This window comes from Astyanax mexicanus, chromosome 4, assembly GCF_023375975.1.
Source record: "Astyanax mexicanus isolate ESR-SI-001 chromosome 4, AstMex3_surface, whole genome shotgun sequence".
Classification (NCBI taxonomy): domain Eukaryota; kingdom Metazoa; phylum Chordata; class Actinopteri; order Characiformes; family Acestrorhamphidae; genus Astyanax; species Astyanax mexicanus.
The window spans coordinates 50537619-50551326 of NC_064411.1; the positions used below are offsets into that span (position 1 = coordinate 50537619).

Sequence of the window (13708 nt, forward strand, 5' to 3'; positions counted from 1 at the left end):
GGGATTTTCCTTGTGTGAAACCAAACCAAACAAAGAGGGAAAAGCTCAAAGTAATCAAACTATTTAACTGATTCGGACCAGAGAAACAAAATACAGATGTAAGAACAGGTGTGAGGACTCAATGAACCAGGAATAAGAAAGCAAGAGGATGAATGGATAAAACAAAGACATTTTAATAGCATTAGAACACTTTAGTAGCACACTAGTAGAACAAATTATATGAAAATAAAATTACTTAGACCCAGGATAAAGACAGTTTATGATGAAACTTAACTTAAGCCCAAAGGATCACATTCTAGAATAGGATTAAGCCGAATCGTAGACTATATTTTTCTTTCAAGGGCAAATATGTATTCAAAATGCTGTCTAGTTTAGAAAACCACCAATAAATGCTATAGAAGAGCAGTCAGAATAGACAAAAGATGAAACTTAGCCAGTATAACATGACACGTTCCTTGAAGGTGGATTTGAACCACAAACCCTATGGGTGGGAGACCAGAGTAAAGTAATTGAGCTACCAACTGAACTATTTACATAAGGACCAAGTGCAGAATTGAAAAGAAACAAGGAACAAACTAAATAACTAAGGGCAACCAGAGAAAATGGAAGTAGGAAGGATGAACAAAGAAGATATATACAGCTCTGGAAAAAAATAAGAGACCACTTTATTTTCTGAATCAGTTTCTCTGATTTAGCTATTTATAGGTTTATGTTTGAATAAAATGAACATTGTTGTTTTAATCTATAAACTACAGACAACATTTCTCCCGAATCCCAAATAAAAATATTGTCATTTTGACCATTTATTTGCAGAAAATGAGAAATGGCTGAAATAACGCTTAAATAATGCAAAGTTAATTTTCATAAAGTTTTAAGAGCTCAGAAATCAATATTTTCCTGCTTTTTAAATCACAGTTTTCATGCATTTTGGCATCATGTTCTCCTCCACCAGTCTTACACACTGCTTTTGGTTGGCTTTCCTTAAATAGGAGAGGAACAGGTGTTGCTAATCGCTTGTAATTAGGGTGTAGTGGTTCTGGGTTTCCCTCTGGTGGATAAAGGTGGCATAGCAGTTTGCTCAGCCACATTCTGCACCCTTACAGCCAGATAATGCTATGATCAGGAAGTGGTTCAGACCTGTGAATGAGCTCTGGATGATTACAGTGCCTTGCAAAAGTATTCACCCCCTTGGATTATTTCCCTATTTTACTACATTACAACCTGTATGTATTTTTTTAATCTGAATTGAATGTGATGCATCTGCACAAAATAGTCTACGTTTTAGAAGTGAAATGAGAAAAAAAAATATGTATATAAAGAAAATATGAAAATAAAAAACTGAAAATTGGCATGTGCATATGTATTCACCCCCTTTGTTATGAAGCCCCTAAAAAGTTCTGGTGCAACCAATTACCTTCAGAAGTCACATGCTTAGTGAAATGAAGTGTCACATCTGTCAGTATATACACACCTTTTCTGAAAGGCCCCAGAGGCTGCAACACCATTAAGCTAACCAAACAACACCATGAAGACCAAGGAGCTCTCCAAGCAAGTGAGGGATAAAGTTGTAGAGAAGTATAAGTCAGGGTTGGGTTATAAAAAAATATCCAAATCTCTGATGATCCCCCGGAGCACCATCAAATCCATCATCATCAAATGGAAAGAATATGGTACCACAATAAACCTGCCAAGAGAGGGCCGCCCACCAAAACTCTCAGCCTGGTCAAGGAGGGCATTAATTAATGAATGAATTAATTAATTAATCAGAGAGGCAGCACAGAGACCAAAGGTAACCCTGAAGGAGCTGCAGAGTTCCCAAGCAGAGACTGGAGTATCTGTTCATATGACCACAATAAGCCGTACACTCCATAGAGTTGGGCTTTATGGAAGAGTGGCCAGAAAAAAACCTTTACTTACAGGCAAAAATAGGAAGGCTCGTTTCGAGTTTGCAAAAAGGCATGTGGGAGACTCCCAAACTGTATGGAGGAAGGTACTGTGGTCAGATGAGACCAAAATTGAACTTTTTGGCCACCAAGGAAAACGCTATGTCTGGCGCAAACCCAACACATCTCATCACCCCAAGAACACCATCCCCACAGTGAAACATGGTGGTGGAAGCATCATGCTGTGGGGGTGTTTTTCAGCAGCAGAGACTGGAAAACTGGTCCGAGTCGAGGGGAAGATGGATGGTGCTAAATACAGGGATATTCTTGAGCAAAACCTGTTTACGTCTGTCAGTGATTTGAGACTAGGGCGGAGATTTACCTTCCAACTGGACAATGACCCAAAGCATACTGCTAAAGCAACACTTGAGTGGTTCAAGAGGAAACGTGTAAACATATTGGAATGGCCTAGTCAAAGCCCAGACCTTAATCCAATTGAGAATCTGTGGTCAGACTTGAAGATTGCTGTTCACCAACGGAAACCATCTAACTTGAAGGAGCTGGAGCAGTTTTGCCATGAGGAATGGGCAAAAATTCCAGTGGCAAGATGTGGCAAGCTCATAGAGACTTATCCAAAGCGACTTGCAGCTGTAATTGCTGCAAAAGGTGGCTCTACAAAGTACTGACTTACGGGGGTGAATAGTTATGCACACTGATGTTTTCAGTTATTTTGTCCTATTTGTTGTTTGCTTCACAATAAAAGAAAGGTTAAATGTTGAATGTTGTATGCATGGTCTGTAAATTAAATGATGCAGACCCTCAAATATTCCCTTTGGATTCCAGGTTGTGAGGTAACAAAATGTGAAAAATGTAAAGGGGGGTGAATACTTTCGCAAGGCACTGTATGTACTTTTGTATGTGTTGTAGTCTGGCTGGGCTTTAAACAAAGAATTCAATAAAATAAGCTCATCATGTCAGACGTTCCTGAGGCCAAAGAATAAAGTGAGAGTCTATCTCCCAGTTTTTCAAATAAAAATGTGTTTACTGTACATTACAAATGAATTGTTTATATAATTAAATCAATTAAATGCATTAAATAAGTAAATTGTTGCTGCAGCTCTTCCTAGGCACTAATTTTAAGACTCTTAAGCTCAGGAACAAATCCTTCAAAGCAGTTCATCTTCATAAATACTTGGCCGTTTCCAGGTTTCACTGCGTTTTGGGGTTTAGTTCTGAGCCCTGCAGAATTCCAACAGCTCTCTGAAACACAAACAAATCAGGAATAAAATAAATGAATGAAGTTACACTTCTATAGCGCCTTTCTAGACACCCAGGGATTTATAATCACTTTTACATATACCTATTAATACCCAGCACTCATCCACACACACACACACACCAGCTGATCCCGCACATCATCCTCTCAACTGGAAATGACCATCCACCTGGAGGACTGCATCTGATTTACCTGATATTCATGTGTTTGAAGCCCACACAGACGGGGGGGGGGGGGGGCAAGGGGGGGGGGGGCAAGGAAACTCCACCCAGATAGGGACTTGAATCCAAGAACCCAGCACTGAGAGGTGACCACTAATCTCACTACCCACAGATTAAAATCCCAGATAACAAGTAGTGGAAGCTTATATTCCACCACTAAGCACTAGAGCAATGAGGCTATTATAGTTAGCACAAATTAGCACTGGAGCTATGAGTATAAAGTAGCTAAAAATAATGGTGGCTTGTTCTGAAACTGCAGCCTCCTGTATTATAGTCAAAAAATCTCTGAAACTCTCTGAAAATGGTCTTCACTAAAACTAACAACCTTACTAAATATCTGTAGGTGTAAACAGCTTCAGTGGTCCCTACTACAGAGTAAATACTGACCAATACTGAAATCTTCTTTTGTATTTAATGTGCTTTTATACTCACATGGGTTTCCCAGATCCACAAGTCGTAGTCTCTTCTGTTCCTCAAAAAATGGAGAAAACAAGAATTATTACAATATTGTAAAACTAAATAAAAAATAGATATTCTAGAAAACAACAGAATAATAGGTGAAATTATTATTTTTTTCATTATTTATTTCTTGAACAAGAGCATATGATAATAAAGACGTACCTGGAGGATTAGTAGGAGCCTCGGGTTTCTCAGATTTTCCAGTAGTTGAAGTCACAGTTGCTACAAATATGAGGTAAAAAATGAAGAAATAAATTAGTGCTGTTAGTTTCACAACATTCAGTCATTCTCTCTTACTGTTACAGAAAAGCAAACACTTTGACTGCAGGGATGTACTGAAATTATTAGGCTGTTTGGCCAAATCATAGAAAAGGCAAAATAAATGTTCAATAAACTTGTAGTTGTGTGGGAAAATACATTTAGACTGTTTTTTATGTACTGGTACAATAAATGAAAATCTGTTGAACAAGCTTTTCTGTTTTCTGCCTCTGGAGCATTTATGAAACTGCATGTGTTCAGGCCAAACACTTTTTGGCATCTCTTGGGCTACATTCACAAAACAGGCATATACTTCCTAGTGAATACTCAATAATTCCTAGTGAATATTCAATAATTCCTAGTGAATAATCAATAATTCCTAGTGAATATTCAATACTTCCTAGTGAATACTCAATAATTCACAATGAATATTCAATAATTCCTAGTGAATATTCAATAATTCATAGTGAATACTCAATAATTCCTAGTGAATATTCAATAATTCATAGTGAATACTCAATAATTCCTAGGGCATACTAAATATTTCATAGTGAATATTCCATAATTTCTAGTGAATACTCAATAATTCCTAGTGAATACTCAATAATTCCTAGTGAATACTCAATAATTCCTAGTGAATATTCAATAATTCATAATGAATATTCAATAATTCCTAGTGAATACTCAATAATTCATAGTGAATATTCAATAATTCATAGTGAATACTCAATAATTCCTAGTGAATACTCAATAATTCCTAGTGAATACTCAATAATTCCTAGTGAATATTCAATAATTCCTAGTGAATAATCAATAATTCATAGTGAATACTCAATAATTCCTAGGGCATACTCAATATTTCTTAGTGAATATTCCATAATTTCTAGTGAATACTCAATATTTCCTTAGTAGTGAATTCTCAATAATGTATGATGCATTCACAGTAAATACGGCCCAAATCCGATTTTCTGAACAAATCTGATGTTTATTTTGGGCTGTTCACACTATCTTTTTGTTTGAACAGCTCCCTCTGTGTAAATGACACACATGCACAATACAGCTTCACAAGAAGAATTAGAGGAGATAGGAGGTTCTGTCTGAAAGCTGGGCTCATCACTGATACTTCACTCAAGCTCATTATAAAAAGAGAATGGTATTCAGACACACAGACACTTCGATAGTTTGTGTGCTTTCTTCATTTTTACGCTTTATTTCTCCTTTGATGCTGCAAGTGTGTATCCTTAAATTTGACGTTAAAGTCATTTATCAGATTTCAGTGCCATATATTGATGCAGCCTAAATTAGAATAAAAATATCAGATTCAGTGTTTTTTTGTTGTCACACTGCAACACAAATAACAAATCTGTGCCACAAGTTATGAAAAAGACCAAATGTTGGCCATGTTTACCTGCAGTGTGAATGTAGCTTTGCAAGACTTCAAGATTACAGTTTTCTCACTGCCAGAACCTGCTAACTATTTCCCCAGGCAGTAATAAATAAGATAAAGGGGAGGTAAATACATGAATAAATATAGTTTATCAAAATAAAGTGTTTGCTGCTTGATTCCTAAGAAAAATTACTGTTCTTATTTTGAACAGGAGAAACCAGTTAATATAGAACATTACAGCATGATGATGATCAGCAGATATTTCTGATTACTGAAATTAATATCATCTTACTTGTAGGTCTTTCAGTGACGGTGAGGTGAACAGTAACTCCCAAATCTCCTGTACTGAACCAGTACCAGCCAGCATCACTCTCCTGCAGCCCAATCATCTCCACTCTGAAGGATCTATTGTTCTTATCATCACTGATCTTCACTGTTGAATTCTGGAATGGGTAGCAGCTCCAGGTTTTAACTCTGCACCACTTCTTCTCTTCATTCTTATATCCAGAGCTGTAGAAACCCTGGACACTGACTCCGCCCCCTTCCTGACCAATCACAGTGCTGTTCTCCACCCACACAGCAGGATCTGAATGAAGGAGCAGAGAATGATTGGTGGAAACTCAACAAATCATCTCCATCATAAGAGAAACACGTCTTACAAGCCTTAAACTACAGTGAAGATGTTCTGATTCACACAGAGAGACTCTGACTTACCTGAACTGACCGTCAGATACACAGAATACACGTCATCTGCAGCCCTATCGATTTCCACAACACACCGGTACCATCCAGAGTCAGAGTCTTGGAGGTTCTTCAGATCAACAGTAAACATTTTCTGGGATGGATGATCAGTGATTGATATTCCTGTATTACTTGTGTTGGCGTAGGCTACTATGCTACATGAGGACCAGGTTCTCCCCTTACACCAGTATTTACGGTTTGATTTATATTCCGCTTCATATAAACAAGGAACAGTGAGAGATCCTCCTCTTCTTACAGTTAAATGATTCAGTGTCCTCACGCTCTCAGAACCTGCAGAAAAGAAGCAGAATTTCACACCAAATCCAGCTTCTTCAGTACTAATCAGTGCAAGACTTAAACACTCAAAGATGTCTTCCATGCACCACAATAATTACATAATTCACAGTTTATACTGAATAATTCACAGTGGATACTGAATAATTGATAGACTAATAGAGTCATCGATTTTGGTCAATTAATAGTAGATACTCAGTTATACACTGTAGCGTAATTGATAGTAGATGGTCAATAATTCATAGTAGTGACTGAGTAATTTATTTTGGATAATGAATAATTAATTGTGAATACTCAATAATTAACTGTGAATACCAGATAATTCACAGTGAATACTCAATCATTTCCAGTGCGTATTCAATCATCATTAGTGCATACTCAATAATTCCTAGTGCATATTGAATAATTTGTGATGAATACTCAATAATTCCCAGTGCATACTAAATAATTCATAGTGAATACTCAAAAAACTGAAGTGCATACTCGATAAATCATACTGAATTCTCAATAATTTCTAGTCCATACTCAATAATTCATAATGCAAACTCAATAATTCCTAGTGCATACTCAATAATTCCTACTGCATACTCAATAATTCCTAGTTCATACTCAATAATTCCTTGTGAATTGTCAATAATTCCTAGTGTATGCTGAATAATTAGTTGTGAATACTCAATAACTCTTAGTGCATACTCAATAATTTTTAGTGAAATACTCAAAAATTCCAATTTCATACTCAAATTATCATTGTGAATACTCAATCATTCCTAAAGAATACTTAATAATTCCTAATGCATACTCAATAATGTCTAGTGCAAACTCAGCAATTTATAGTGCATACTCAATACTTCCTAGTGCATACTTAATAATTCCTAGTGCAAACTCAATAATTCCTTGTGAATAATTGTGAACTCAATAAATCCTAGTGAATGCTCAATAATTAGTTGTGAATACTCAATAATGCATAGTGAATACTCAATAATTCCAAGTCCATACTTAATAATTCCTAGTGCAAACTCAATAATTCATAGTGAATATTAATAAATTCCTAGTGAATAGTCAATAATTAGTTGTGAGTACCCAATAAATCCTAGTGCATACTTAATAATTCTTAGTGAATACTCAGTATTTCCTTGTGCACTCATAGTGGATACTGAGTAGTTCACTGCAAGTACATAGAAAGTTAACATACAGCAGATCTTCATATAAAATGTTAAAAACAGAGTCTATGGTTTAAATCAGTGAGTGAGGAAGAGGAATGATCCAGTATTGATCTTACCTGAGATGAAGAGCAGAAACACAGAGAGAATTAAAGAACTGATGAGAGAGTAGAAGTGCATGATTCTGTTCTGAGTCTCTGAACACTAAAACTCTTCCTGTTTCTGCGTGAAGCAGCTTGACTGAAGACTGAAGTTTGTTCTTCCCTTTTTTGGCGATCTCTCACTCTTATTAGAAGAATAGAAGAAAGAGAAACAGCAGCAGCAGCAGCAGCTTGTAATAATGCAGAACTTCCTCTAATATTTTACTCAAAGAGAAAGTTAATTCAAGACACATGTTAAATAAAGCTTTAGTATAAATCGAGAAATGAGTTCAGGTATTTCCAGAATTTCTGATCTCCTAATTCAGATTTCTCAGCAGTTTTCGTCCAGTGAGCGGCAGTTCTGCAAACTGAAGTGACTTCTTGACAGGGTCTAATTCTGTACAACTGTGCTGAGCTTCTCAGAAAAAGGTGTCACAAATCACCTATATATAACTTAGAACAACATTCAGAGTCAATAGCATTGAATTTGACTTGCTGGATCTAGTCTGTGCATCATTTCTAGACTGTTCTGCTATAGAGGGCTGTCCCAAACTGAAGGCCTTCCTTATACAGCTGAGAAATGCAGCAAACATTCAAAGCAAATCTGAGGGCGCAGCTAATGTATCTGTCCCAGGCCTCAGTTACCCAACATTTTATGCACATGTAAAATATATAAAAGTGAAAAAAATAAAAATAAAATGTAAAATAAAAAAAATGTAAAACATTTCTTAGAAGAGATGTAAAGCCACATTTTCAAGGGGCAAGACCTTTCTTGTGATGTCACCACAAAGTCTCATTAGACTGTTTCATATCTGTGACCAAAAGGCTACTGAAAAGGAGTCTTTATAAGACAGTCCTACAGAGGACACGCCCTAACTTTACCTACCTTTCAGCCTAAGCTTTGAAACAAGTTACTGTTCCATCTTGAGACCAGCTGGTTTTAGAAATGGTGGAAATTGACCAATGACAAATGACCAAACAGGTCTTTTACACACTTACACCTCCCATTTTAGAGCATGATAAGTACAAAGTCTGCGTTTCATACTCCGTGACCTATTTGTCTCACTTCTTTCTTCTTAGTTGTGTGTTATTTTACACGTGAAAACTCAACACTCTGTTATGTTATGTTTAGTGTAAACATAACATAACATAAACTTCAGAGTTGTATTATCAGTTTATTTTACCCATTGACAGTATATATTAACTGGACCAAGCCATCCCGCTAATTTCAACGGAGCCAGGTGAGGCCAATCGTGTCACTTCCTGATCGTCTTCTCGTGGGGCGTTAACCGGGAAAGTGAGAGATTGTGCAGGCTCCAGCATGACGCAAATCTTTCGCGTGCCGTGCAAACAACTGTACTGTTTATAGGAGCTGCACAGACCTATTCACTCCACAGTGAGAAAAGCTCCATTCCGTCCCAGAATGGGGCTTTTATTGAATGAACAGCAGATATAGACTAGAATTACTGATACCCAATATTAGTCCACGGATTTACTGAGGAATATTCATAGTTTGTCTATAATAACAAGCATTTAGAAACTCTGTAATGATAATAATAAATGTGTAATATAAATTATAGTTATATCTATACATTATACATAGATAGATAGATACTTTATTGATCCCCGAGGGGAAATTCTTGAAACCTTTCTAAGAGTTTTAGAATTTTACACACCTGGATCGACTTGGTGATGCCCTCATCAATGAACCTCCAGCTCCCCAGACTCCCATCTGGGACAGTAGGAGGTCCATCAAAGGCCACCATCAGCCTTACAAACTGACCCCAACATGCACTATGTAGGGTCAGCTTGTGACCAGGCTAAATTTGGGCTTTTCCATTTGGAGAGCCCAAATTATAATTCTCATAGTCTATCTTACTTCTATTTACTAATATCTTACTATCTACTATTATCAGTGTAAGTAGTAGTATTATATTTACATAATAAAAGGTTACTTTGACCCTGTTCTAATTCAATCGGCTCTGTACTTTTAAATTAAGAGGAGCAACTTCTCCAAACATTACAGCACGGTATTTTGAGTCGCTGTCTTTTTACGTCATCGTTAGCATAGTTCTATAAAAATGTTATTTTCTAAAGCTATGAACAGATTATTAATCTTATGGATCAAATGGCAGAAAAAAAAAATAAATAAATAAAAATAAAAAAGGGCCGTGTCATAATCAAAAACGGCTTGGAAATACATTTATTATTAGTTCAAAGACACCCCGAAATGAATGGAGGTGAATGGATAGCTTAACTCAAATGGTCCTCTCATCAAATGGTCCAGCACACTTCCGGTGGCACGTTTTGGAAGGGAAAAGCTGCTTGATTTTACCTGAGTAGAAGTCAAGCTTTCCTTTCAACTCCTGGTTCTGGGTTTCCCCCTGGTGGAAGAAGGTGGCATAGCAGGCTGCCCAGCCACATTCTGCACCCTTACAGCCAGATAATGCTATGATCAGGAAGTGGTTCAGACCTGTGGATGAGCTCTGGCTGATTTATGTACATGTGTTGTAGTCTGGCTGGGTTTTAAACAAGGAACCCAAAAACAAACAAAAAAAAAATCATCAAGACTGAGGCCATAGAATAAAATGAGATTCTCCCAGTTTTTTTTTTATATAAAAATGTGTTTACTGTACATTACAAATAAATTGTTTAAAAAGAAATGCATTTTAATAGTAAATTGTTGCTGCAGCTCTTCCCAGGTTTCACAGCATTTTTGGGGTTTAGTTCTGAGCCATGCAGAATTCCACCAGCTCTCTGAAATAAACAAAAAACACAGCAGGAATAAAATGAATAAATGAAATTACACTTCTATAGTGCCTTTCTAGACATCCAGGGATTTACAATCACGTTTTACACACAACCATTTATATTCAGCACTCATTTACACACACACCAGGGATAAGTGGCAGCCTATCACATCAGGTATTAACTGAATCTCCATGGTAAAGTCTTTTGGACTGTGGGAGGAAACCCAAATTAAGAACATGGAAACTCCAACCAGATAGAGACTTGAACCCAAGACCCAGCACTGAGAGGTGAGTGTATTAACCCCTAAACCACCATGCCTCTGGAAAATGACAGATAACAAGTAGTGGAAGCTTATATTGCACCAATTAGCACTTGAGTCATGAGGCTTGAGTAGCTAACAAGACGTGGAAGATTATAGTGCACCAATTAGCACTAGAGCTATGAGGCTAATGTAGCTAACAAGTAGTGGAAGCTTGTACCTCACAAATTAGAACTACAGTTATGAGGCTAATGTAGCTAACAAGTAGTGGAAGCTTGTACCTCACAGATTAGAACTACAGTTATGAAGCTTGGGTAGCTAACAAGTAGTGGAAGCCTAAATTCCACCAATTAGCACTAAAATTATCAAGCTAATGTAGCTAACAAGTAGTGGAAGCTTATATTCCACCAAGCAGCACTGGAATTATGAGGCTAATGTAGCTAACAAGTAGTGAAAGCTTATATTCCACCAATTAGCACTGGAGCTATGAGGCTAATGTAGCTAACAAGTAGTGAAAGCTTATATTCCACCAATTAGCACTGGAGCTATGAGGCTAATGTAGCTAACAAGTAGTGAAAGCTTATATTCCACCAATTAGCACTGGAGCTATGAGGCTAATGTAGCTAACAAGTAGTGAAAGCTTATATTCCACCAATTAGCACTGGAGCTATGAGGCTAATGTAGCTAACAAGTAGAGGAAGCTTATACTGCACAAAGTAGCACTGGAGCTATGAGTATAATGTAGTTAAAAATAATGGTGGCTTGTTTAGAAACTACAGTCAAAAAATCTCTGAAAGTCTCTGAAAATGTTTTACTAATGATCCTCTTATTAAATATCTGTAGGTGTAACCAGCTTCAGTGCTCTCTGACTGCACAGTAAAAACTGACCAATACTGAAATCTTCTTCTCTATTTAATGTGGTTTTATACTCACATGGGTTTCCCAGATCCACAAGTCGTAGTCTTCTCTGTTCCCCCAAAAAATCGAGAAAATAAGAATTATTATTGTTACAGTACCAGTGTTGACTCTCTCTATATATTATGATTTATTATGGATCATCAATTGCTCCAAAGAAACAAAAATACCCTACAATAATATACTGTTTTAGATTACTGCACAAATACTAGATATACTAGATAAGTACATAGGAAAAGGTGAAATACTTTTTTAAACAAAACAAAAACGCACCTGTTGGATTTGTAAAAGCTTTGGTTTTCTCCGATTTTCCAGTTCCTGTATAAGTCACAGCTGCTACAAATATAAAGTAAAAAAAAAAAAGAAGAAATAAATAAGTTATGTTAATTTCACGACATTCAGTCATTCTCTCTTACGGTTACAGTAATGCAAACACTGTGACTGCAGGAATTTACTGAAAATTGTTGGGATGAAAGTAGCAAATAAGTAAGAGAATTAGTACTTTTGTGCACTTTAAGCCGTTCAAGGTGTTTGTTTGTTTTTGTTGCCCTGTCACAATATAAAAGACACATGACACGCCCTAAATCCAATTTGACATTAAAATCATTTATCGGATTTCAATGGCATATATTGATGTGGCCCAAAATATCAGATTTAGTGTGTTTTTGCCACACAAACAACACATCTGTGCCACAAGTTAAGAAAAAGACCAAATTTGGGCCACATTTACCTGTAGTGTTTTCCCACTGCCAGAACTATTTTTCCAGGCAGTAATAAATAAGTTAGAGGGTGAGGTAAATGCAGGAATAAATCTAGTTCATGAAAAATAAAGTTTTTGCTGTTTGATTCCAATGGAAATTTTAACTGTACTCATTTTACACAGGAGAAACCAGTTGATGTTATTGGTAGAACATTACAGCATGATGATGATCAGCAGATATTTCTGATTACTGATATTAATATCAACTTACTTGTAGGTCTTTCAGTGACGGTGAGGTGAACAGTAACTCCCACAAGTCCTGCACTGAACCAGTACCAGCCAGCATCACTCTCCTGCAGACCAATCATCTCCACTCTGAAGGATCCTATCCAATCATCGCTGATCTTCACTGCTAAATTTTGGAATGGAAAGCAGCTCCAGGTTTTAACTCTGCACCACTTCTTCTCTTTATTCTCATATCCAGAGCTGTAGAAACCCTGGACACTGACTCCGTCCCCTTCCTGACCAATCACTCTACTGTTCTCCACCCACACAGCAGGATCTGAATGAAGGAGCAGAGAATGAGTGGTGGAAACTTAACAAATCATCTCCATCATAAGAGAAACACGTCTTACAAGCCTTAAACTACAGTGAAGATGTTCTGATTCACACAGAGAGACTCTGACTTACCTGAACTGACCGTCAGATACACATAATACCCGTCATCTACTGTCCTATCGATTTCCACACCACACCAGTACCATCCAGAGTCAGATTCTTGGAGGTTCTTCAGATTCACAGTAAACATATTCTGGGATGGATGATCAGTGATTGATATTCCTGTATTACTTGTGTTGGTTTCGGCTACTTTTATACATGAGGACCAGGTTCCTCCCTTACACCAGTATTTACGGTGTGATTTATATTTCTTCTCATATAAACAAGGAACAGTGAGAGATTCTCCACTTCTTATAGTTAAATGCGTCAGTGTCTTCGCGCTCTCAGAACCTGCAGAAAAGAAGCAGAATTTTACATCAGCTTTATTCCAAATACAGACCATCATCAATACCAATCATTACCAGCATTAAAGACTCAAATATGTCTTCCATTAATCCTTTCACACAGTAAAAAAGGATAAAAGATATAGATATATTGTAAGTATTGATACTGTATAATGAAATATAATTAACAATTTGAAGACTAAAGGCCTGTGTGTACACATACCTCCCTTAAACTGCATTAGCTTACAGTTTTTTACAACTGT

The 13708-nt window shown here is 36.8% G+C and overlaps 2 protein-coding genes and 1 long non-coding RNA gene across 11 annotated transcripts in view; 1 reads left to right on the forward strand and 2 right to left on the reverse strand.

Annotated features, from left to right (window-relative positions):
• LOC125801060 (polymeric immunoglobulin receptor-like) overlaps nt 1-13708 on the forward strand; it is a 96127-nt gene that overhangs the window by 24073 nt on the left and 58346 nt on the right. The gene's annotated exons all lie outside the window — the stretch shown is intronic.
• Nucleotides 1-13708, reverse strand: part of LOC111194609 (CMRF35-like molecule 1) — a 70962-nt gene that overhangs the window by 16083 nt on the left and 41171 nt on the right. For 3 of the 9 annotated variants that reach the window (XM_049476605.1, XM_049476596.1, XM_049476604.1), the window contains exon 3: nt 5777-6070. The exons of 5 other annotated variants lie outside the window; for them this stretch is intronic. In XM_049476605.1, coding sequence (XP_049332562.1) covers nt 5777-6070 — 294 coding nt within the window. Of the gene's footprint in view, nt 1-5776; nt 6071-12715; nt 13007-13708 lie in introns of all 9 variants that reach the window. One more of the 9 variants, XM_049476598.1, reaches the window with a different exon arrangement.
• Nucleotides 10424-12080, reverse strand: LOC125801065 (uncharacterized). The gene is made up of 3 exons (XR_007438559.1): nt 12018-12080; nt 11763-11796; nt 10424-10576 (listed from the first exon to the last, which is right to left on the reverse strand). It is a non-coding gene; the product is annotated as an uncharacterized LOC125801065 (long non-coding RNA).